Here is a 27,251-nt window from a genome sequence, read left to right on the forward strand (position 1 = left end):
CGCAAATAAAAAAGAAATTTTTATTTATTTATTTTATTTATATTTTATTTACTTATTTATAGTCACATATTTATAGTCAGACATTTACTCTTAAAAGAAAAGCAAATATCTTTGAAGCTTTATAATAATGCGTCATAAATTCATTTATATTGTACCGTAGTTTTGCCGATTATATTTCTATATTTCTTATTTGAGCACGATTTCACTGCGATGTTTGTATCTTTTACCTAAGTACCTTGACTGGTAAAGATAACAGCCAGTTCTGAAAGGCAGGATGAAGCCTAGCAATGTCATCAGCCTCTCCCATTAGGAAAATGATGCTCTCCACTTGTAGTAGTGTCAATAGATAGGATGTGTCCTGGGGGTTTAGGGAGTTCCCCTCCCTGAAATTTTTGTCTGACTCGTTAAAACGTAAAAAAAAGAATATAAATAAATTTAATGCGTATTAAAAGATTTTTTAACCCCCCGCCCCTGCAAACAAAAATCCTGGATACATTCTTAGTCAACAGTGACTAAACATCCCGAGAAGAAAAGGAAAATAAAAGTATTGACACCCCAACCCCCCCACCCCCGAAAAAAAAAAAGAAAAACGAGGTAGGTATCTTTGAAGTTTTACGATAATGAGTCATAAAATCAAATAAAGTTTAAATTCTCTGGTGCAATCTTATCCAGTGATTCCATTTTTGGAGGTGACTTTTTTCAAAGGGAGACACCATCTATTATTCTAAGAACGAATGCATAAATTCTAGCGTAGTTTCGACATTGAATGAATTTGGAAATTTGCAAAATTTTAAATGATGGTATTTCTGTGATCGAAATGTACGTAAAAAAACTGTAGGTATTTTTAATATTTTTACTAAGCAGTTACAACCTCAGAGGTATGAGGTTGAAAACACTTTTTTCAGAGTATCAAGTTATATGGAAAACACATGATCTAATATAGAAAATTAGAAAGTCTTGGTCATTTTTTGGAAGGGGGGGAGTAGGAAGGCAACTTGAGAACTAAAGCGACTAAAGTTTAAACTTCAGACTCGGAAAAAAAGCAGCATCGCGTAAAGCAACTTTTAAAATATTTGTTGCCAGTATTTTAAATATAGAGTCTTAAAGTTGTAGATTTTACATATTTTTTTTCTTTGATTAAGAGCACCCCTGTCACCTTGTACTAAAAAATTTCTTATCCAGGTTCCCAAAAGACATAGATGTTTTATAGTCCTAATATTGAAATCGTCATAGACGCTTCTTTTATGTATAAAACTATATAAAATTTCAAGAAAGACTTTCTCCATATATGCAGTTTCTAAGCCATGTAAAAAAAAAAAAAAAAAAAAAAAAAAAAAAAAAAATCCCCATTTCCAAAACCAGCGGATTCATAATGATTTTTAATTTTAAATTGGTCTGAGTCCACCTCATGAATTAAAGCGACGAGCGGATATCACCGTTGATAAACTTCAGACTCGGAAAAAAAATAAACAGCATCGCGTAAAGCAGCTTTCAAAGTATTTTGTTGCCAGTATTTTAAATATAGTCTTAAAGTTGTAGATATTTTTTGTCTTTGATTGAGAGCACCCTTGTCAACTTGTACTAAAAAGTTTCTGATCGAAGTCCCCAAAAGACACAAATATTTTGTAGTCCTAATATTGGAATCTCCATAGGCACTTCTTTTATGCATAAAATTTCAAGAAAGACTTTCTCCATATTTGCAGTTTCTAAGCCGTGAAAAAAAAAAAAAAAAAAAAAAAATCCCCATTTCCAAACCCAGAGGATTCATAATGATTTTTAATCTTTATGAATCCATTATAAGTCCACCTCATGAATTAAAGCGACAAGTGGATATCACCGTTGATGCAGCATCAGAACATAATATCGATAACCAGCTAATTTATCATAGATGTAGATTTTGGATCAGTTCAAGTCCTAAATTCTCCTAGAAACGCAGAAATAACTGTTCCAGGCTTTAACTTTTCTTTGCTTGAATAGGTCATCAAAATAATTCGTAAATTTCCGTTAAAGCAACTTTTAAAATATTTGTTGCCAGTATTTTAAATATTTTTTTTTTCTTTGATTATCTTAAAAGTATTTTTTTTTCTTTGATTAAGAGCACCCCTGTCACCTTGTACTAAAAAATTTCTTATCCAAGTTCCCAAAAGACATAAATATTTTATAGTCCTAATATTGAAATCGTCATAGACGCTTCTTTTATGTATAAAACTATATAAAATTTCAAGAAAGACTTTCTCCATATATATGTCCTCCTGCGTCTGTTCCTGCATGATATAATGGAGGTAGATTCACTTCCATTAAAAGAGCACCAATATTTGAGGAACGTGAACAATTTCTCCATATAATAATCTCCATATATGGAGACTTTCTCCATATATTATCTCCATATAAAAGACTTTCTCCATATATTTCTCCATATACTTTCTCCATATATAGGAAAAATAATTCGTAAATTTCCGTTATAGTAGGATAAGTTTGAAGCTTCATAAAAACAAATTGCAATTACTGTGGATTGCTTGAAAAAGTAGATATTACCAATCGAACCGTTACAAAAACATTCCTGCTTTGCCGTAGTTCAATGAGTTCAAAAGACTTTTTTTTAACATTAGAAGGCCTATTCTGTTCCTAAGCAACCAACTCATAGATCAATATTCCTCCAATTTTTATCCACCGACTATATTTCTTAAAAATGCCGAGTAAATTCGACCTTTGAATTCTGTCGCGGAATTGTCCCGAAGCCAGGGTAGATCACCCTAATACAAAAAGTAACGAAAAAAAAATTGTTCACGTTCCTCAAATATTGGTGCTCTTTTAATGGAAGTGAATCTACCTCCATTATATCATGCAGGAACAGACGCAGGAGGACATGTGTCTTACCGAGCATTTCCTTCCACCACATCTTTAAACACCAAAAATACACGTGGGTGCCTAACTTTGGATCGCATCATAAAATTTCCAGCTTTTTAGTCATACATTTTGTAAGCCTTGCCCAATCTCCTGAAAGACTTCCCCACTCCCATGGAAAACACTTTTTGAGGGCAGCCATGAAGGCCGTACCCAGAGGGGGGGGGGAGTAGGGGGGCTTGAACCCCCCCACCCCCCCCCCAAAATGTTCGTTTGACTCGTAAAAACGTAACAAAAATGGATATAAACAAATTTTGTATGTGTTTTTTGAGGTTTTTGTGTAAACTCCCCCCCCCCGAAAAAAATCTTCAAGTAAAACTCTCTCCAAAATAAAATCCTAGTTGCAGCCATGTTCTTAAGTGTAAATACATTTATGACATTTGACTCTTGTTTATAGCTTTTTTTAGCTGTTTTATTTACTATAGTCAAAGTACTTCTAATTAAAAATTTCGCTAGAAAATTCTAATCTAAACACCTATTTTTTATGACAATAAATATGCATCAAAGCCAATAATCTTAAACGTGGCTCTTAATATATTCCTTCTGAGTAGAATACATACAATTAGGCCTTCTAACTTTACCTCTCAGTCCTTTTATAGAAGATGGTGATTAAAGCTGTTCCCATTCAATTGCATGCCCTCAGGTTTTGCTGTGTCGTAATTTTGGCAATCATGCCTTGTGCCAAAAAAGGGAACCACGTGGAGATACGACGAGATTCCTGAGAAATTATAATGCTTTTCACCGGACATATTATTTATACGACCTTTGCTAAATTCCATATCTCGGAAAAGATCTAATAATTCATATAACCTGAAAATTAAACGCTATGTAGGGTATTTAACCTTAAAATAAAGACTTGAAGTAACAACAATCTAAATAGTAGAAATTGGAAACCTGCATGCAAACCCTCTCCCGTTCTTAGAACTCGATCATATTATAACAACTTGTCTTAAGTATGCTTTACTGTTTTTCGTTGTTGTTTTTTGGTGGGAGGGGATGCAAGATATTCAGTCAACCTGCATGATAAATAGACCAATGAAGAGATGTAGAAACCCTCTTTGAATCGCCAAAGGGGCTATTCCGAAGGGTCCCCGTTCCATAAAATCGACAAAATTATACTACTATTTGGAATCTACCTTTTTTTTTCTTTTTTTTTTGAGTCTTGTAATTTCATTCTCATATATATGAAGGATTCTTTTCGTCACTTGCATTAGAAAATACTTTTTTTAAACTTAATTCGCACAGGATTTTTTTCCATACGTTGTCTGAATTTCCATGTATGTGTTGATAGTATTATTGTATTTGTTACCATGGCCCTGTAGCGCTTTTCGAAACAAATATCTATCTATCTATCTACTCCAGACAAGCCATCCTTTCTTCTATAAATACTTGCTGATTCTAATTGCCCTTTGCCACGCTGTTGTGTCAGGAGATTATGAATTATCCTTACCCAAAGGCGATTTTAGAGGGTGGCACAGGGTGTACTTGCCCCGGGAGCAGAAATTTCAGGAACGCAAAATCTTAAATAGCCTAAATAACCCAACGGTTATAATCATTTTTTATTTTTCAAAATTTTATTTTTATTAAAATGTAGTAGAGGGTGACGTAGGGAACCGTTGGCAGTAAGTATAAGAAAATTGAATCCGAAACTTTCATTTTTCCCATAACTTCATTACTATTCCTTGGAAATAAAAGTAAGTAGATCCGATTTAATCAATTTAATAAATGAAAAATATTGCTAATAAATGAAAAATTGCTTAATTTTTGGCATATAAATTTTTGGGAGACAAGGGGGGGGGATAATCAAGACTTTGCCCCGGGTGGAAGAGAGGCCAGAACCGTGACTGCCCTTACCTCCGTTAGATATGATTCACAGGCCGGCTCAATAGTAACCGAAACTCTAAAAAACGGAATTTTGACAGATAATCACTGCATCAATAGATGCATCAAAAGAATCAGAATTTTATGCTGATTTCAAATATATACCGTTCATCAAGTTTAGTCTTACCCATAAAAAGTTAGGCACCTGAGAAAATGTGCCTAATTTTCGAAAAAAGGGGGAAACACCCGCTAAAAGTAATAAAACTTTAATTAGAATTACACCATCAGATTCAGCGTATCAGATACCCTACTATAGAAGTTTCAAGCTCCTATCTGCAAAAATGAGGAATTTTGTATTTTTTCCCAGAAGAAAGATCACAGATGCGTTTTTTATTTTTTTTTCTCAAGGGTGATCGTATCGACCCAGTGGTCCTAGAATATCACGGGAGGACTCATTCGAACAAAAATGAAAAGTTCTAGTGCCCTTTTTAAGTGACCAAAAAATGGAGGGCAACTAGGCCCCTTAAACGCTCATTTCTTCCCAAAGTCATCCGATCAAAATTTTGAGATAGCCATTTTGTTCAGTATGGTCGAAAAATACAATAACTATGTCTTCGAGGATAGCTTAACACCACACAATACCCGGAGGAAGAACTGTAAGTTCTAAGCTTTGCCCAATGTTTACATATAGTATTGGTTATTGGGAAGTAAACAGAAGTTTTCAGGGGGGATTTTTCTGGTAGTTGAGGGGGGGAGGTGTTACGTGGGAAGATCTTTCCATGGAGGAAGTTTTCACGGGGGAATGGACATTGCGACGAAGGGGGCACCGGATTTCCAAGCATTATTTTAAAAAACGATCAGAAATTAAATAAAAAGAACCTATTTTTTCAACTGAAAGTAAGAAGTAAAATCAAAACCTACGATGAACAGAAATTATCAAGTATATGATTGGGTTCGCCCGCTAGTCCATTACCTCAATCTTTACGCTAAAGTTGTTTTTGTACTTTCATCAGAGCTATTTATGGTAATTAACGGCATTTGTGATTAAGGGGTCATCAGACAGTTCGTGGTAACGAACTGTGAGTAAGGAGCGACCCGGCTCAATTGTAACCAAGACTCTAAAAAACAGAATTTTGAAACCAATAGATACATCAAAAGAATAAGATTTTTATGCTAATCTCAAATATATAAGTTTCATCAAGTTTTGTTCTACCCATCAAAAGTTAAAAGCCTGTGAAAATTTGCATGATTTTCGAAAAAGGAGGAAACACCCCCTAAAAGATATTGAACCTTAGTGTTTTAAAAAATAAAGTTGTGAAGACACAAATAAAGTTGTGACAGCCCCTTTCATATACGGAACAATTTCTGTTCGTTTTAAGTTTTAATGTCGCTCCTTACTTTCAGTTGAAAAAACGTGTTTTTTTTCCTAGAGAATTGGAGCAAAATTTGAACTTTAGCAATAAGAATGAAGTATTGACTAGGGGCGAACCCCCTAATATACGTTATAAAAACATATGAATTTAGAAGTTTTTTACGTAAGTTAATTCGTAAGTTTCGTCAGAACAAAATTTCGAGAAAGCCATTTAGCCAAAAAACGTAAAAATAATGTTCAAATTTCGTTTTAATTATTCATGTACGGTGAGTCAAAATCAAAGCTGCATTACTTCAAAAATATTCAGAAACTAAATTTAAAAAAAAACAAGTTTTTTTTAACTGAAAGTAAGGAGCGACATTAAAACTTAAAACGAACTGAAATTATTCCGTATGTGAAAGGGACTGTCCCCTCCTCAAAGCCTCGCTCTTTACGCAAAAGTTTGACTCTGTCTCACAACTTTATTTTTTAAAGCAATAAAAAACTTAAAGAGCGAGGCGTTGAGGAGGGGACAGCCTCTTTCATATACAGAATAATATCTGTTCGATTCAAGTTTTAATGTCGCTCCTTACTTTCAGTTAAAAAAAACTTGTTTTTTTATTTAATATCTAATAAAATACCATCTGTTTTTCTCCTGTCTTTGCAAAAATGGTGCCACTGAAAAGATGAGACTTCTGAGGCTTGATGTAAGGCCACTCTATCCTTTTAAGCTGCTGTGAACATCTTGGTAATTTCTAACCCAGAGAATTGGAAAAAAGGATAGAGGAACAAAAAAGTAAAAACATGATTTTGTTGCAGCAGAACAAGAAACAAGGCTAGAATTTTGTTTTTCAATGAGGAGAGGGAGTCGGCATTTAAACCCGTATTTATTCCGAAGGAATACTTGAGGAGAAAGGAACTAATTCTAAAAAAAAAAAACAATTGGAAAAAACTAAGCACAAAAATGTTAGTACAGAAAAAGTACCAAAATCTTGTCCATTTAGAGGGGGGGCTCCAGACACCATATTTGAGGGAAGAATCATTCCAAAGCGAAACAATGTTGCATATTCAATAAAATATACCTTTGAACTGCAGATTTGCATACATTTCACAAATTTTTTTTTCTTTGGGAATGGATGACTAGACGCCAAAAACCCTTATTTTTATCAAACCTAGCTCTAGGCTACTTCAAGTCTGGTTGAGTCTAAGATGGTCAAAGCTTTAGAAAAAATATTAACAAATAATGTAAGCATCCCAAGTTTTACTGAAAAAAAACGGTACAAATTTCCAACAATAAAAATCTGGACTTATTTTCGAAAATATTTTACGAGTGACATATCTATTTGGTTGTTGGTTTAAAGTATTAATACCCATAAGATACAGCCTTCTTTGAAAATGAAAGCAGTGTGTTTACTAAGAAAGGCTCTCAGTGTAATCTGATCTTGGAAGCGTCAAAGCCAGCCAAAACTGCTTAGCAATAGCCTCACGATTTGCTTCCATGCACAAATTTGAAAAGCTATTTTGAGTCTTAAGATACTGGTTCCAAAAATTGCATCATTGTAGCGTGTTCTGTATGCTTTGGCATAGAAGCATTCTAGAAAAGTAAGTTTATAGATGACGCATACGCCTAGAGAGGCGGTGTGGGAGGGTACTTCAAATTCCGATTGGTATAAACATGAAATGCCGAGAAGAGCAAGATACTTAAAGATTTAAAGGCAACACTTTGCCTTGAAAAACTTAATTCAATTTTGGAACTAGACTAGCGTGGTTGTCAAATTTAGGATTTAGCTATGTCACTCGAGAGACAAGTCCGTTCAAAGGTAAATATTTAAATTCTTGGTCCAGGTTTGTAAGATAGCTAAAGAAAAGGAACTTGCCCCAAAACATACAGAAGGTGGTGTTTTGTTCATTTTAATGTTTTCTTTTACTTACAAAAACAGTGTTTGCAGGAAAAAGAACGCTATGCGCGAAAGTGATTGAATTTCCAAAACTTTAGTTCAACTTACTGTACCTTGAGTATCTGTATAAAGGGCAGTGAAGGGGCTCGCACTAAGTAGTTGTCATCTCCCCCCTTTGGAACAGTAGAAACTGACTAATAAAAAAACAGGGAAAGAGGGCGCCAAAAAAAACTTGGGGTAGGTCCCCTTGGATCTGCCAGTGATGTCCTAGTGTTTTTAAATTATATCTTAAGTTAGTCACGAATTTATTTTGTTCCATTAAAAAGTATATGAAAAAAATGGTGAGTTTAAAAATAATGGGTCAAATGATCACCATCGGAATTTTTTTTATATAAATCTGATCCTTCGGCATTGTCTGGATCTGAGCATCTCGGTGTTCAGAGTCCCTCCTCCGAAACAAATTGGAATTCCAAAAAAACTGTGTTTAAGAAGGAGTTAATTTTACAACAAAATTTCTCAAGGTGCCATTACTTCTAAGTGAAAGATGGTTCACCTGGTAAGGAAAATTAAGGGTAGCATCGTGTCTGATTGTGTTTATAATTTCTAAAAAATATATCTTTTCCAAGAAAAAGTGTACACAACAGACCGGTTTAAAAAATCTGCACTAACCCCAGTCTTCCTTCAAATATATGCATAGATGCTTGCTTAAAGGTGTTTGAATGGGTTGGGGAGGATTTTCCTCTCTCCCTTGAGGTCAAATATTTTTAAAAGGTTAAAAGGGAAAAACCTTTTATGGAAAAAAAAGGTTTGCAAACCTTCATCTCCCAGTGGATTCCTCTGTAGGCATCATTTCCAGAACTTGAATATATTATAAGCACGCTTGTACTTAAAAAACTTGATAAAAAGAATTGTTAAATTGAAATTTATCAATTAACAATTATTAAATTGTTGAAGATTCACTTTGAAAAATTTGGTCATCCTATGAATTTATACTTAACTTTTAGATCTTCAAGTTAGTGGATTTAACCGCCAAAAAGTGAAAACACGCTGACACAAAACGGTTTGAGCGATTACTTGGACGTTATTCATATTTGTCAGGTAATACAACTAACACTCTAAATAGAAATAGTTATTCTAATAAAGCTAGATTTCAATTTATATTACGGTTTGTAATTTTATTAGGAAGTTCCTTAATAAAGTTACACAAATTATAAGGAAGTTAAGTCAGCATGAAAAAAGTTGGAGCGGTAGCTTGAGACTATTCATTAAGGGGCTTTCGTACTCCACCGTAGAACCTTTTACGCTTGTATCATTTAAGACTTTATTTTGCGTTATGTCATCTCAAGGAGCAAATTTTGTCCGTAGAGTAGACAGTGTCAACTAGGCTTGAGCTCTATATAGAACTTCTCGATAGAGAGTTAATAAATTTAAAAATAAATTAATAGTTAATAAGCTAATAAATTAATTAATAAATAAATAACCTTTTGCAAGCAAGCCTTCTATGTTTGATCCCCGTTTGAATCGCCATTCCAGATTTCAATTTTTGAATACTTTGCTTATAATGATTGTAAATAATCTAGAGGATGATTATGATGGATTCATGCATTTTTTTTCCATTTTTTTTTACGTTAGGATATTGTGTAAGGACGTGTTTAAGCGTGAAAGTAAAGCTTAACATAGCATAACTTGAACACTTAAATGAAAAAATCTTACCTCTCACTGACACAAGGCCGTACCCAGGATTTTTTTTTCGGAGGGGGTTTTACTCATTTTTTTTGGGGGGGGGCTTACACAAAAAATGTCAAAAAACGCTTGCAAAATTTTATATTCATATATATTCATTTTTATTACGTTTTTACGAGTCAGACAAACTTTTCTGGAGGGGGGGGTTCAAACCCCCCTAACCCCCCCCCTTCTGGGTATGGCCTTGCACTGACACATAGCATACACTGACACATAAACTTAACATACCATAACTTAAACACTTAAAGGAAAAAATCCTACCTCTCACTGACCTGAGACAATTCGGGAACATAAAATCCACTTTTACTTCCCATAACATTGTTTTTCTTATTGACTGAATTGGGAAAGTTCTCGAAAACCCTAATTGCTGGCTAAATTTAATTTCCATTTACCTTCAAAAAGTTTTTGATCTTGTTAATCACAATATTTTAGTCGAGAAACTTATAACTGATTTTAATATTGATTCTTTTCTGGTTAAATTGGTTGCCTCCTTTTAATCAAATAGATCACAAGTGGTCAAATATAAGAATTATTATTCCAGTCCCTCCCTGTCCATAATGGAGTACCCCAAGGTACTCTCCTAGGTCCCCTCCTGTTTTCTGTTATGATAAATATCCTTACTAAGGAATTTCCCGACAGATGAAAATTTGTGGATGACCTAACGGTTGTTGAAACCTGCTACCGAAACTTAGTAAGCAACCCTGTGAGTATCCTCAATGATATTGCAGATGAAGCTGCAGACTTAGACATGAAAGTAAACCCCTCTAAATCTATGATATTGCCAATATGTTTCCTTAAAACCTTATCCCTTTTCCTCAACCCTATCCCCCCCAGATATTTCTGTGTCTTCCTTTAAGTTACTTGGTGTTATAATTTTCTCTAATTTTAAGTGGGATATCCACGTTAATGGTATTGTCCATAGAGCTAATGCGTCCATGTCTCTCCTTAAGCTCTTGAATAAATTTAATGTCCCCCAATCTCATTCCTTAAGGATCTATACTTCTTTTGTCCGCCCACATCTTGAATATGCTTGATCAGTTTGGTATCCTGGCATCTCCCGTGATGAATCAGAAAAAATTGATTCCATTCAAAAAAGAGCCCTGAGAATAATTTTTAAAGAAGGTAAGGTACCATACTCACTCCTTCTAAAAAAGGCCAAGCTGGAAACTCTTGAGCTCATGAGAGGAACGTTGTGCCTCCGTTTGGCAAAAAAATGCAATAATAAACCCTCGCACGGAAAACATTTTCCCAAATACACTCCCTATCCAGACACCGCCTGCCACGTGCTGTTTCTGAAGCCGTTCCTATCTTGTCCCCTGTCTGTTGCTTGACCTCCAGGTATGAAAAAACATTTGTACCTTTCATTACAGATAAAATAAACCTCTAGTTTTCCTTTTCTTTTTTTTTCTTTTTTTTGTGGTACTTGTGATACCCAAGTTTTATGTTCGTTCGATTTTTTTTTTGTTTCCTCTCCCTTCTTATTTGTTATATTTTAAGCATTTTTAATACCAATCTTAATTCAATTTTTTTTAGTTTTTACCCTTTTAACTTTCTGACATTTTGCCAATTAATTGTTTTTTCCTAATGAATGGATTTGCAATTCTGATATTGTTGTTTTTGGCACTGGCTTGCCAGCTCTGTTAGTTGTTGTGTTTTTTTATTATTTTTTATTTTTTGGTTTTATTACTCCAAAATGCGAATTCGGTCCTTTGGGGCTTGTGATAGACGTTTTTTTAAATAAATATCTTATCTTACTGTCCTATCTTACTCCAAATAATCAATTAATCTGTAGGATATACAGGAGTCATCCAATCTTATACTCTCCCTTTTCCCTTTTTTTCATAAAACAAAATTTTTCAAAAAAAAAAAAATTTACTTTAATAAGAGTAAAATTTATCAAACACTGTATTTAGTGGCAAATATCTTTTGGAATTCTATCTCAGCTTTAGCTGACCGAAAACACCCAGATTATCTGGAATGGAATGAAAGAAAAATCATTTCAAATGGAATACAAGAGAAACTGAACATTAAATGACTGCAACTAGCAAAGAAGTCCCTCAAGTAATGATAAGTAAAGTTTTGACAATAAAAATCGTAACAGATCTAGACACAGGAACATAATTATCTCATCGGATGGGCGAGACTCATCAGATTGATTGGAAAGTGATGTGTCAAAAAGCTCAAGTACTTTTTAGGGAGGGATAAGCGCGAATTGAAATGGAAAGTAGAGGTTGGGGAAAAAATGGTGGCAAATCTGCATATTTTTCAGAATATTACAATGATCTTCCATGTGGAAGAGAAGGACTGAAGTCCCCTCCCATTTAAAATACATGATTATAATTCTATGTTCTCGCTTGACGCTGACTGAAGCTTAATTACTTTATCAAACAGTTCGTGGTAACGAACTGTAAGTAAGGAGTGACCCGGCTCAATGGTAACCGAACTCTAAAAAACAGAATTTTAATACCAATAGATACATCAAAAGAATCAGATTTAAATACTTACTTCAAACACATAAGTTTCAAGAAATTTAGTTTCACACATCAAAAGTTACGCACCTAAGAAAATTTGGCTGATTTTAGAAAAAAGGAGGAAAGACCCCATAAAGCTAATAGAACCTTATTGAAAATCACACCATCATATTCAGCATATCAGAGAATCCTACTGTAGAGGTTTTAAGCACATATCTACAAAAATATGGAATTTTGCGTTTTTTGCCAGAAGAAAGATCACGGATCCGTGTTTATTTGTTATTTTGTGTGTTTTTTTCCCCAGGGGTGATCGTATCGACCCACTGATCCTAGAATATCGTAAGAGGGCTCATTGGAACGGAAATAAAATGTTCTAGCGCCCTTTTTAAGTGACCAAAAAAATGGAGGGCAACTAGGCCCCCTCCCACGCTAATTTTTTTCCCAAAGTCATCCGATCAAAATTTTGAGATATCCATTTTGTTCAGCATGGTCGAAAATATGATAATTATGTCTTTCAGGATGACTTAATCCCCCGAAGTCCCCGGGGGGAGGGCTGAAAGTTATAAAGTTTACCCAATGTTAACATATAGTATTGGTTATTGGGAAGTATACGGACGTTTTCAGGGGAGATTTTTTCTGGTAAGTAGGGGGGGGGTCGGGGGTTATATGGGAGGATATTTCCATGAAGGAAGTTTTCATGGGGGAAGGGACTTTGCTATGAAGGGGGCGCCGGATTTCCCAGCATTAGTAAAGAAAAAGATCAGAAATTAAATTTAAAAAAAAACAAGTTTTTCTACTGAAAGTAAGGAGCAACATCAAAACTTAAAACGAACAGAAAATATTAAGCATATGATTTGGTTCACCCCCTAGTCAATACCTAGCTCTTTAAGCCAAAGATTTTTTAGTACTTTCATAAGAGCTATTTATTCTAATTAACGGCCTTTGTGATTAAGGGGTAATTTTTAAAGAATTGGAACAAAATTCGAACTTTACCTTAAAGAGCAAGGTATTGACTAGGGAGCGAACTCCCTAATATACGTATTAAAAATCATTAATTCAAAAATGTTCAAAATTAAATAAAATAAAACATTTTTTTAACTGAAAGTAAGGAACGACGTTAAAACGTAAAACGAACAGAAATTATTCCGTATATGAAAGGGGCTATCTCCTCCTCAACACCTCGCTATTTACGCTAAATTTTGAATTTCTCACAACTCTATTCTTTTTAAAACAATAAAAAACTTTAGCGTAAAGAGCGAGGCGATGAGGTGGGGCAGTCCATTTCATATACGGACTAATTTCTGTTTGTTTTAAGTTTTAACGTCGTTCCTTACTTTCAGTTAAAAAAAAACTGTTTTTTTTTATTTAATTATAAGTTTGAACCGGGGATTATGCTAGCTGGTTTGGCTATCCGTCCCTTCTCTTTCTTCTAATATTCATTAAGTGTTGATATGAGTTAGTAAATCAATTAAAGAATAGAAAGAAGAAAGTAAAGCAGAAGAAAGAGAAAGCAATTCAACTAAAGAGTTTGTATTTCATTCCTATAATAAAGGAATCTTGTATGTTTTGAAGAAACTCAATCCTGGTAAGAATTCTATAACTACAAAGTCGCTTTCCACCACTGTTTCCCAAATTTTCCTTATTAATTTTAGTAGGGGTTTCCCCTGTTGAAAAACAAGGAAACAGCTAGGCCATATGAGCAAGAAAATAAAAACAAGAAAGTAATATTTTCTGTCCTATTCAATGGAATTTATATTTTGGTATTTGATTATTCTCTATGGCCTCTAAAAAAAAACCGGGCATATTCTAGTAATATGCTTTTTCAAACAGTTCGTGAAGCGAACTGTTCTAAAGGAGCGAATCAGTCTAATACTAACCGAAACTGTAAAAATAAGTTTTAAGAACAGTTACTACGCCAAAGGAATGAAAATCAAACCGTCAGATTCGTCATATCTGCAAACTATACTGTAGAGGTTTCAAGCTCTTACCTACAAAAACATGGAATTTTTTTTTCCAGAAGAAAGATCACGGATGCATATTTATTTTCCCCCCAAGGTTGATTGTATCGAACCAACGGCTTCAGAAGTTCAGGAGAGGGTTCATACAAACGAAAAGAAAATGCTCTAGTACTTTTTTAAGCGACCAAAAGGATCGGAGGAAAACTAGGCCCGTTCCACGCCCCTTTTCTCCCAAAGACATCCGATCAAAATTTTGAGAAAACCACTCGATTCGCCTAGTTCAAATGTCCTATAGCTCTGCTTTTGGGGATAAAATGACCCTGCATAGCCTCTAAGAAAAGGGCTGCAAGTTATACAATTTGCCCATGATTATTTGGAAATATACGGACGTTTTTAGGGGGTAAATTTTCCGTCAGACAATTTTATGTAGGGAGTAAAACTACCACGGAAATTTTCGTGGGGAAATTTTACGCACGGGGTGGATTTGCTAGCGGAAATTTGAAAAACGGTCTGAAATTAAATAAAATATCAAGTTTTTAAACTAAAAGTACATTGAAACTTGAATTGAAAAGAAATTATTCTGTGTATTAGGGAAGGGGGTTAGCCCCTTTCCCATCCCTCGCTCTTCAGACTGAAGTTTGACTTTTTGTCCCAATTCTTTAAGAATGGCTCTTGAAACACAAGGGTCGTTGAATTTGAATGAAAACTAAATTTAAAGAACTTTAAGACTCTAGCATAAGGAACGAGGGATGAGAAAGGGGCTGCATCCCTCATATACGCGATTGTTTCTATTCGTGTCAAGTTTCAAGGTTACTCCTTATTTTCTCGATTTTACTTGGTCACAAAAAGCGATAATAAGGTATATAAATAACAAGATGACCAAATATTATTTGATTATAGTATTTTATAAATAGTGAGAGGATATAGATAAACAATAAGGTGATAAATAACAAACGATATTTAAATTGGTTTTGCGATGAGCTTCGATACTTCGGTCGAACTCGAAGCATTTGATAGTCTAAAAATCAGGTTGATATGCCTTCTGGATCGTGCTTTGATATCCGTCTTAATGCAAATAATACTAGCATAAGTTACAGTAATTGTTTTTCTAATAATAAAATGACTTTTATTGCACTAATTCATTTATTAATTAACTTTAAGTTCAATAGTATCGAGAGTATTAAATTTGAGGTGCCACTTGAGGTTAGCCCCGACAAAAACTAACTTTCTATTTTTATAATTTTCTATTAATTATCTATTTTTAATGTACCCAACAAAAATGTGTTTTTCACCCTTTTTGTTGTAGTCTACAACAAATGATTTAGCTCGTAATTTTTCTACGATCTTTTATTTTATAAAAAATATAAAATTACAAGTTAGTTAAGTTGGTGAACAATCACAAAAAGCTAACAACAACAATAAAATTTAAGCCATGTTTTTATTACAGTTTTTCTAGACGAAGTTCTTCGTACTGTTTTACTTTCCTTGTCAGCTCCAGTGTTTACTGGCTCTTTTTATGACTCGAAAGACAAATAAGGCGCATTTGATGTGGCTGTTTTCCAGGAAAAGTCAAATCCGATGAACAAAAACCTGTTTTCGCTCGGCCGACTTCGCCTAAAAGGCCATAGTAAAGACAGGACTTAAACTATTTTGCCATGATTATTAGTACACTTTTCCTGTCTGCTGGTAGAAATGCTAAATAACGTTAACAGTGAAGCAATTAGCGGTGTCATGAATCTTCCTTTATAAGAACACCCTTTAATTGCCACTAAAACCAGAAAGATATTTAAATTCTTTCAGAAGGTTTATGATGAGCGGATGAATGTTTATTTTCTGTTTTGAAGTTTTATGTTCACAAGTCCGCTTCAGCAGATGCATTTCCAGATTATTTTTGTCTCACGCTTGGCATAATTCAGATTTTTTTTTTCTTCTGGTTTAGTTCATCTAAGAAATTAGCTTGGAGGGTTCGCCTTGGAATCCAGATTTGTTTACAAAGTAAACAAACCTTCTTTTAACATAAACCAATCTCTGGTGCCAAATGGTGCAGACCTTTGAAACCATACGTAATTAATAACAATTGATGGAGAGGGGAATCTTGACAGGAAATTAATAAAGTGAATATATGACCCAAAGCAAATGTAATTAATTAAGAAATTGAAATATGAGTCCAGACTTGCGACAATATTTGCAGTAGAGCAATTTTAGTGAGGAGTTAAAAGAGAGGTTTTGAAAATACCACAACATTCCCGCCAAAGTTACGAACATAACGTAAATGAATGCAATAGGGATCCAGCAAGGTTCTAAGTTGAATAGGATTTATTCAATATTAAAGGAGATAAATAAACTTAATATAAACTGATAAAACGCACGTTGCGACTAAAGATGAGCTCCTACTTCATTCTTCTTTTAACCTACTTCACTCATTTAACCTACCACAACCACAATCCACACGACACGACACAACCACACGACACAACCTCAACCACTTTTTGCCACAACCACACGACACCTCAATAAATAAGGCCAGGTAATCTCACCATTAGGGTATTCTTTTCCTCCCCGGATATATATTCACCTCACTTAATAACAGCTTTTAGTAACTAATAAAAAAATCAAATAATTAAGCCAACAAATTTGTAAAGTCGGTGCATTGCTCAACACATTAAAAAAAAGCAAAATTCAAATATTAACCCACTGTTTGCAGTAGAACTAAAGGAGGTTGAGCTACTCGTATTAGAGGTACTATAATATCTGTAGTGTGTAGTACCTCCTTGGAGTACTCGAGGTACTAATGAAGGCACTTGTTTGCTAACCGTACATCAATCAATAAACCTTGCAAAAATTTGGTTTGATATCTATTTTTAGGGCTATAATAAATAAGAGGATCAGATGATTAGGCTAGTTTTAGTATAAAAGAATGCCCAAAATTGTGCTTTTCGGCCATCCATTCCAGATAGGCAGCCAAACCAATAGCTGATTGTCTCCGGTCAGGGTGGCGAGAGGTCGTAAGGAAGAATTTCAAAAAAACTAAAGATTCATGAGAGGAAATAAGGAATGAAGCTTTGAATAGGTTAAGATGATAAAAAAACGCGTTGAGCTCTGCTGGTTTCTGGTGCTGTAAAGGGTTGTTAGTAGTAACAGTACTAATATTTGGCTCAATATTCCAAAAGTTTCAGATTAGCAAATCTTGCTAAATATTTTTATAGCTCCGTGCATGGCTAACGCAATGGTTATGTATATATCAAGCTTTATTTTCTAATTGAAATTTACCAATGTTATTGTCATTTTTGAAAAATCAGGAATTTCACCATCCAATTGTATTTCAAGATTATATTATAGTTCTGTGAAGAAGAACAAAAGACAGATTAGAATCGCAACCAGCATCCTTCCCAAGTGGTTTCACTGCATATAAAATAGGGTGACAAATATTTTACGAAGCTCAAATACCATATAAGGTCTAAGGAGCTAAAACAGCTAATACGGTTTGGGTAGCGAGCCAATGAATCATATAGCATCGTCATTCAACCAAATTAGAAATGCTTCGTTCGTCTATAGCAGCAAAAGATCGGTTGCCTAAAATGGTTTGCAATTTTTGTCTCCCACAGTGATCATGCTTCTAAAACCTGTTTTTAATATATGTAAATTTTTAAGCAATATTCATTGATTCATTTAGCGTATTTCTTTTTCTTGATCGTTGAGAGCTTATAAAGAAATTTCAGCAATTTGTAAAAACTTATATACTGCATAAGATTGATTGATTACGTTTTTTTCCACTTAGTGCTGGTTCAAGATGTATTACCTAAAATGGTCGACAATGGCTCCCTCACACAGAGACCATGCTTTTAAAAGTGTCTTTAAATTTATATTATTTTTCTAAACTTTTTTCATTCATTCTTTGAGTACTTTTCTCAGTGGTTAAGAAAAAATAAGGAAACTTCAACAGTTTATTAAAAATCATTTCCTGCACTACGCTGATTGAGAAAGTCCTTTTCTCTTTTTTCTCCTCCTCTTATCCTGTTTTTTTCCTCCTGTTTTTCCTTTTATTTACTCGAGCATCACCAAACTTTCCTCTTTTTGATCCTCCTGTTTGTATTCCCTTCTTTACTCAAGCATCACCAAACTTTCCTCTTTTTTTATCCTCCTGTTTTTCTCCTTCTTTACTCGAGCATCACCAAACTTTCCTCTCTTTTTTATACTCCTGTTTTTCTCCTTCTTTACTCGAGCATCACCAAACTTCTCTCTTTTTGATCCTCCTGTTTGTATTCCCTTCTTTACTCAAGCATCACCAAACTTTCCTCTTTTTTTATCCTCCTGTTTTTCTCCTTATTTACTCGAGCATCACCAAACTTTCCTCTCTTTTTTATCCTCCTGTTTTTCTCCTTCTTTACTCGAGCATCACCAAACTTATCTCTTTTTGATCCTCCTGTTTGTATTCCCTTCTTTTTTTATCCTCCTGTTTTTCTCCTTCTTTACTCGAGCATCACCAGACTTTCCTCTTTTTTATCCTCCTGTTTTTCTCCTTCTTTACTCGAGCATCACCAAACTTTAAACTGTAAGTGGTTAGACTTAATCACCTGGCAGTAAATTTAAAAAGTCTATAAATAAAAATAATTCAGTCGTTCGATGTCAGGGCAATCTTAAGGAGGAATTAGAATCGCCTGAAACACAGAAATAAACACAAGTTTCTGAATGATGAAGATTCCTTACCTACTGATTGCTTAGGAAATTTTCAATCTGTCATCCTAGTTTCGTTTATACCCGAATACCCCAATTTTCTACGATATTTCGGGCAGTACCACATTTTAGTCAATGTTGCCATGTTCATATAAAAACAAAAAAAGTCAAAGAAATTAGTTAATTTAATAGCCCTTTTCGTCCGTAAAAATTATAATTCAAATATTAAGAATTTGTTGATCCCCAAGGAGAACTACAACTTCAAAGGAAAGCTACCCTTTCATAAATTGTTTGGTCCCATGTGTTTTTAGTCTATTTTTGGCGATTTCTCATCCACGTTTGTTTTTTTCAAATTTTTCACCCGTTACTACAAAAAACTGCATAAATATATATGGAGGTTTTCCTCATTAAAAGTTGAATTTGTGCATTTTCCTAATTTTTTGAAGATATATATATATATATATATATATATATATATATATATATATATATATATATATATATATATATATATATATATATATATATATATATATGTATATATATATCATTGTCTAAATTTCCACCTAACCAATTCAAATAATCAGATTTAATATTCAATGTTCATAGTATTTAAAGAATGAGGGATCCTTTTTTGTTTAAGCATGAAATTTTTCCTTGGTCATGTGAGTTAATTACGGCTCAGACAGGGATGTTGAGGGTGAGCAGGGTGAATTGAGCAAGGTCAATTTGAGAAAATGTCAGTCATAGACTTCAGATAGAAAGTCAATAAACTGTTCCATGCTTTGGGTATGGAGAGAATCAATGATATAAAACTAACTCATTGAACACTAATACTCTCTTTTCTGCAAATCCTCATAGAAAAATTTCACCCTTTTTTGCTCATTAAACTAACGATTATAAAATCACCTGAAAGAAAATTCCTTGTCCTGTGGTTCATTTAACTGGCAAAGACTTTAATTACTGAACTCTATTTAAAGCATTCATCTCGATGCTTTCTAGAAAGCAGTTAGTGAAAAACTGAGGACTAATACCAAATAATCTGCAATGGAAGCGTTGAGTATATAGAACATGATCAATTTGCTTTATGACCTTTTAGCTTGAATGCTAATAAACTGTTCCTTGCTTTCGGTGAGGAGAGAACCAGTAAGCTTTAACTGAACCATTTGAAAGTAAAGAGCAAAGTTATTTTCCACAAAACCCCATAGAAATTCCACATTCATTTTTGCACATTTAAATTATCGGTCATGAAATACTTCTGTCAATTCCTACCGATTCAAACAAATTCCTACCGAGTCAGTTCCTACTGATACCGAGTCACTAAAATTAAATGAACCAAGAATGAAAGAAAATTCTCTGTCTAATGGTTCATTTAACTGTCAAAGACTTGAATTACGGAATTCTAATGAAAACCCTCTTTCCAGATCCTTTCTAGAAAGCACCTTGTTTAATAGATTTCCAGTAAGATTTATGTACTTCATTACGATGTAATAACAACTGAGACTTTGGCCATCAGAAGTGCAGCGACAGATAGATAGTTCTCAAGAGCCTTACGATAGATGGATTTTTTGTGGGATCTTAAATTGAGTATCCTGGGGTAATCAAACAGATCGTGGTAACGAACTGTAAGTAAGGAGCGACGCGACTCAATAGTAACCGAAACTCTAAAAAACAGAATTTTGATACCAATAGATACATCAAAAGAATAAGATTTGTATGCTGATTTCAAATATATAAGTTTCATCAAGTTTAGTCTTACCAATCATAAATTAGGTGCCTGAGAAAATTTAGCTTATTTTTGAAAAAAGGCGAAAACAACCCCTAAGAGTCGTAGAACCTAAATGAAAATCACACCGTCAGATCCAGCGTATCAAAGGACCCTACTGTAGAGGTTTCAAGCTCCTATCTGCAAAACTGTGGAATTTGTATTTAAAAAAAAACAAAAAAAAACACATAAATATTTGTTGTTTTTTTCCCCACAGGGGTGATCGCATCGACCCAATGGTCCTAGAATATTGCGTGAGGGCTCATTCAAACGGAAATTAAAAGTTCTAGTGTCCTTTTCAAGTGAACAAAAAATGGAGGTCATCTAGGCCCCCTCACCCGCTAATTTTTTCTTAAAGTCACCCAATCAAAATTTTGAGATAGCCATTTTGTTCAGCATGGTCGAAGAAAATAATAACTATGTCTTTAAGGAGGATTTAATCCCCCACAGTCCCCGGGGAAGGGCTGTAAGTTATGAACTTTGCCCAATGCTTACATATAGTATTGGTTATTGAGAAGTATACAGACGTTTTCAGGGGGATTTTTTTCTGGTAGTGGGGTGGGGGTGGATCAGCGGTTACGTGGGAGGATCTTTCCATGGAGGAAGTTTTCATGGGGGAAGGGACATTGCTATGAAGGGGGTGCCGGATTTCCCAGCATTATTTAAAAAAGCGATTAGAAATTAAATTTAAAAAAAAACAACTGAAAAACTTTTCAACGTCAAAACTTAAAACGAACAGAAACTATTACATATATGATTGGGCTCGCCCCCTAGTTCTAATTAACGAGAGCTATTATTCTAATTAACGTTCTTTGTGAATAAGGGGTCATTCTTAAAGAATTGGAAAAAAATTCAAACTTTAAACTTTAATCGAACCCCCCTAATATACCTAATAAAAAATACGAATTTAGAAGTTCGTTACGGAAGTTAATTCGTAAGTTACGTACAATTATTGCTAATAAAAACGTTCGTAAATAAAATTAAACAACTTTCGAGAAAGCTATTTAGCCAAAAAAGTAAAATTAATATGCAAATTTCGTTTTGATCATTCATGTGCGGTGAGCCAAAATCAAAACCAGCATTAATTTTAAACGTTCAGAAATTAAATAAAAAAATAAATTTTTTTAACTGAAAGTAAGGAGCAACATTAAAACCTAAAAGAACAGAAATTATTCCATACATGAAAGAGGCTGTCCCCTCCTCAACGCCTTTCTCTTTACGCTAAAGTTTGACTCTGTCTCACAACTCTAATTTTTAAAACAATAAAAAACATTAGCGTAAAGAGCGAGGCGTTGAGGAGGGGACAGCCCCTTTCATATACGGAATAATTTCTGCTCGTTTTAAGTTTAAATATTGCTCCTTACTTTCAATTAAAAATAAGTTTTTTTTTATTTAATTAACTTTAAGAATAGAGCCGACTAAGAAATGTAAGCTTTCGTCAGAAAATTTTCACTATAGCTTTGGCCCGGATTTTCCAACTTTTTCCTGGAAGCTTCCCAGTTTCAATTGGGAGTACTTAACACCTAACTTCCATTAATTTTAAGGAATAAATTTGAAATACCTGTTAAAAACTGGGGTAGTGGGTATGATAGTGTCCCTCTTGATGCTGAAAAAAATTGTGTATATCATATTCTTAATTTGAATAAAATTTTGTGTAAACATTTTGTTTGAAAGAACAGTGGATGATTACAATTAAATTGATTCTTTTGCACCCAAAAAAAAAGAGGGGGATCTCGACCTCCCCAAGATTCATTCAAAGGAGCCTCCCTCAAAAAATTATAATTTGTGATTGAATACTATCATTATAAGAAAAAGCTTAGCAAAAACAGACAAAAAAAATTATTTTATCATATGAAATTAAAATGTTAATATTATGCACTTTATCTTAATTTTTTCAAAGAATATATATATCAAATAAATAAAAGAATCCAAACAAAAGCAAAAGTCCATGCTAAAACTTAAGATTGGACAGAACTTGCCTTAAAAAGGAAGAGAGTTGTCATTTACCTTGAACCATATAATGATTAGTTACAGTGTGAGTGGCATACCAAGTTTCTTGTAAAGCTACAAGCGAAAATTTTCGTTAACTTCTGAAGGTTAATGGGGTTAAGTCTTCCTCTTTTTCTGGGCCATTGTTTCTAAATCTTCTGTTGCTGTTTATTGTAATTGGAAAAAAAATGCTCAATGTAATTCTAGTGATTCAAACAGATCCTATCTACAAAAATGTGGAATTTTGCATTTTTTGCCAGAAGAAAGATCACGGATGCGTGTTTTTTTTTTTTTTTTTTTTTTTTTTTTTTTTTTTTTTCGAGGGGTGATTGCATCGACCCAGTGGTTCTAGAATATCGTGGGAGGAATCATTGGAACGGAAATTAAAAGTTCTAGTACCCTTTTTAAGTGACCAAAAAAATGAAAGGCAACTAGGCCCCCTCCTACGCTCATGTTTTTCCCAGAGTCACCTCATCAAATATTTGAGATTGCCATTTTGTTCAGCATGGCTGAAAATATGATATCCATGTCCGTTAAGATAACTTAATGCCTAGAAGTCCCCGGGGGAGGGCTGAACGTTATGAACTTTACCCAATATTAACATACAATATTGGTTATTAGGAACTATGCAGCCGTTTTGAGTTGGGATATTTTCTGGTAGTAGGGGGGTGAGGGGGCCGGGGGTTATTTTGGAAGATCTTTCCATGAAGGAAGTTTTCATGGGGGAAGGGACGTTGCTATGAAGGGGGTGCCGGATTTCCCAGCCTTACTTAAAAAAAGATCAGAAATTAAATATAAAAAAAAACAAGTTTTCCAACTGAAAATAAGGAGTAACATCAAAACTTAAAAGGAACAGAAAATATTACGTGCATGATTGGGTTCACCCCTAGTCAATACCTCGCTATTTAAGCCAAAGATTTTTTAGTACTTTCATAAGAGCTAATTTATTCTAAATAACGGCTTTTGTGATTAAGGGGTCATTTTTAAAGAATTGGAACAAAATTCGAACTTTATCTTAAAAATAGAGGTATTGACTAGGGGGCGAGCCCCTTAATGTACGTATTAAAAATATATGAATATAAAAGTTCGTTACGTAAGTTAATTCGTAAGTTACGTATATTTATTACTGATAAAAACGTTCGTAAATAAAATTAAACAACTTTCGAGAAAGCCATTCAACCAAATAAAAGCAAAATTAATATGCAAATTTTGTTTTAATTATTCATGTACGGTTAGCCAAAATCAAAACCTGCATTAATTCAAAAGCGTTCAAAAATTAAATAAAAAAAAACCAGTTTTTTTTAACTGAAAGTAAGGAGCAACGTTAAAACTTAAAACGAACAGAAATTATTCCGTAAATGAAAGGGGATGTCCTCTCCTCAACGCCTCGCTCTTTACGGTAAAGTTTGACTTTCTCACAACTCTTTTTTTTTTCTTACAATAAAAAACTTTAGCGTAAAGAGCGAGGCGTTGAGGAGAGGACAGCCCCTTTCATATACGGAATAATTTCTGTTTGTTTTAAGTTTTAACGTCGTTCCTTACTTTCAGTTACAGAACTTGCTTTTTTATTTAATTAGTGTAAGGAGCGAGGAATTGAGAAGGGGCAACCTCCTCACATGCGAAAGAATTTCCATTTGTTTTAAGTTTAATACTCCTTAGTTTCATTTGAATTTTTTTTCTGATTGGTTTTCGAATCATGCTGGGAAATTCACCTACACCCTCTGTGGAATAGCCTATCCTGTTCCTTACGCAAAATTTCTCCAACTGAAAATTCGTCCATGGAAAATCCTTCCTGTGTGAAATTCTCACTTCGTTAAAAATTCACCCAGGGCAATTCTCCATGGAGAATATCCTTATCTGCAAATGAAACTTACAATGGAAAAATACGTGGAGTAATGAAAGCAAGATACAACAAAAAAAATTCACTACAAAAATGACAAATAAACAGCTAAACAAAAATAACCAAAAAGCACTAAGTAACCGGACGAGGCGATGATGAGGGCCCAGCCTTAAGCACGCATCAGAAGTAATTACATGTTGATGATTGTGCAGAGTACGCATAATATCAGTAGCACCAAATCGAGCGATTATTTTTCTATTACGGAAGGAACGTGGCACATAAAGAAGAAACTTGCAGTACCGGAAATAATTAATGCGGGTTAGATTCAGATCGCTTGCTCGAAGCAGAGGGTAGAGTCAAGATACAAAAAATATAACATGATCACAAAAATTCGAATAAAATTTCGCGAGACCAAGCCTATGATAACGACCACGATTAGCAACTATCTTAGCATAACCCATTTTTAATTTATCTTTAATATCAGATACAGTTTTTTGCCGTAGAGCTGAAACTGAATCACATACCGAAATCCCAAGCCACCTGAGACTAGAAACACGGGGAATAACAAAAAAAAACGGCAATTTAAATCACCCTTACCAAGCATATCATTAAACGACAAATATTCACATTTGGCAATATTTAGGGATAAACCCATTTTTTTAAGAGAAGAAAGGATCTTATTAGCACTCCGTGCTAACCCAACTTTCGACCGACTAATAAGTAGCAGATCGTCAGCGTATCAAACAGTTGAGTTACGTAATAATATATGCTATGCTTCACCCCCCCCCACCCCCTGATGTGCAAATATATAGCCCAAAGTTGTTTCTAAACTATTGTATATTCATCCTATTTTATTTTATTTCATTAGCATTAACCAAACTAGCACTACATTAAAGAGTGAGTTTAGTACAGGAGTACCGAAAAAAGTTATATACTTTTAAGTTTAAGGGTCCTTTCTTTCAGTTGAAAAAAAGCAAGTGTTTTTGTTTGATTTCCGATCGTTTTTTCAATCAAGTCAGAAAATTCCCCAACACCCTTTGTAGAAAATCCCCTCCTTCACGAGCAATTCCCCCCGCATACATGGGAAATTCCTCTTGTGTAAAATTCTTTCTTCGCTATTGTAAATTGTCCCAGGGTATCTTCCTGGAAAATTTTCCTGATCCTCACATGAAAAAAATTTGTTTTTTGTTTCGTTTCTGTTTGTTTTCTCTAATTGTGGCTGAAATCACCCCCGCCCTCAGTGGAAAGTTCCCCCCCCATGAAAATTCTTTCCGTGAAAAATTCCCAAATGGAAATTCCTCCCGTGGATAATTCCTGCTGAAAATTATCCCTGGAACATTGTTTTTGGACGTTAATTTGAGCTTCCAAATAGAAAATAAGACAATTAAAAGAATTCTGTATATGAATCTCTCCTGTAAAATTTCCACTAAAAAATCCCTCCCCCCCCCCAAAAAAAAAAAAATTCTTGGAAATCAATAGAATATTTTCCATTCCCCCTTCCCCAGATATCCAGTGCAAGTTAAAATTAAAAAAAATAAAGTATATTTGAAAATGTAAAAACAAATAAACTAAATTAAATAAAAATTACACTAATTTGTCAAAGTGAAAGAATTTCCTTGCAACAGCCGGGATCGAACCTAGGCCCGAAAGTTTCTAAGCACGGCTTTATCCACTGCGCTGCTACAAGGTATTCGAATTGAATATTTATAATGTGTATGACATACATGTAGCTTGTCTCTGAGAGAAAAAGACGTCATATCCCTGAGAAATTCCTATCCTAGAAATTCCTATTCTAGAGAATTTTTAACTGAGTAGAAGATATAGCTATTCCATGAAATCAACTTTGTAATTTAATTTACGTTTGGTTTGTGATTTAATGGGAAATCGGCAACTGGAAAAGCGATATATAGGAGTACATCTAATCAAAATAAAAAGATTAATAATTATCCCTTTGGAAGATTTTCCTAATGTATTATAGGCCGGAATGCCAGTAATATAACAACGATGAAGAAAAAGTACACGTAAAAACAAATGTTTTTTAATTGATAAAGAGACATTCCTTAAGGGCTCTTCTAAATATCACGTCTACAAATAAGTGAATCCGGACGTTACAAATAGCCTAACATCCAAATTAAATTGAATTACTCTGATTTAGGTCCCAAGGTACTCTGGGATCGAAGGTAATGAGACGGTAAATGGAGCAGGTAGAACTGGAAGAAGAGGTTGTAGACTATAAGCTGGGGTGGATCAGGGATGGAGTGTACCGTCAGGAAAATGGAACAAAATTGTCAAAGCAAAACGGGATGCAATGAAACAAAATAAGTTCCGAAATTTAGCCCATACTATTTTAACATGTGCTACAGCTAAGAAGGTCAGGCATAGCAATATTGACTGAATCAACAGTAGGAAAAAAAAATTTCGGGAAGCAACTTGTTCAAATAGAGAAGGCCCTTTTCGTCAAATTGAAACATTACTGCGTCCAACAGCAGACAAATTATTTGGCAAGGATGAGGTCAAGCTTATCATTGCTTTCTTTTCCAATGACAAATCTTTTGGGTCAAAATCAACGGTAAACTTTTATTTCTAATGGATTCCTAATTTTTAGGCATTGACATGCCTAATTTATAGCCGGGAGGGGAGTTGCAGATGAGAGGTAAATAGCGATAATGGTCACTGAAAAATATCTTGGAAAGATTATTCAGGTTTATTGCTAAAATTTTGGTCACGTATTTTATTTCTTTCTAAACTATATACAATTTCAAATTTTAATATTGTCCTCTGTCAGCCTAAAAATTTGAAGCTATTAGTTCCTGAATAACTAGAGTCTATTTACGATG

The 27,251-nt window shown here is 34.2% G+C and overlaps 1 protein-coding gene across 1 annotated transcript in view; it reads left to right on the forward strand.

Annotated features, from left to right (window-relative positions):
- The first annotated feature begins 7,742 nt into the window (after nt 1-7,742).
- LOC148954975 (muscle-specific protein 20-like) overlaps nt 7,743-27,251 on the forward strand; it is a 55,246-nt gene continuing 35,737 nt past the window's right edge. The window contains exon 1 of the mRNA XM_089099475.1: nt 7,743-7,896. Coding sequence (XP_088955601.1) covers nt 7,867-7,896 — 30 coding nt within the window. The 5' untranslated portion in view covers nt 7,743-7,866. The remainder of the gene's footprint in view (nt 7,897-27,251) is intronic.

Source organism: Artemia sp. Qi Xiang Cuo, chromosome 2 (assembly GCF_049724085.1).
Source record: "Artemia sp. Qi Xiang Cuo chromosome 2, ASM4972408v1, whole genome shotgun sequence".
Classification (NCBI taxonomy): Eukaryota; Metazoa; Arthropoda; class Branchiopoda; order Anostraca; family Artemiidae; genus Artemia; species Artemia sp. Qi Xiang Cuo.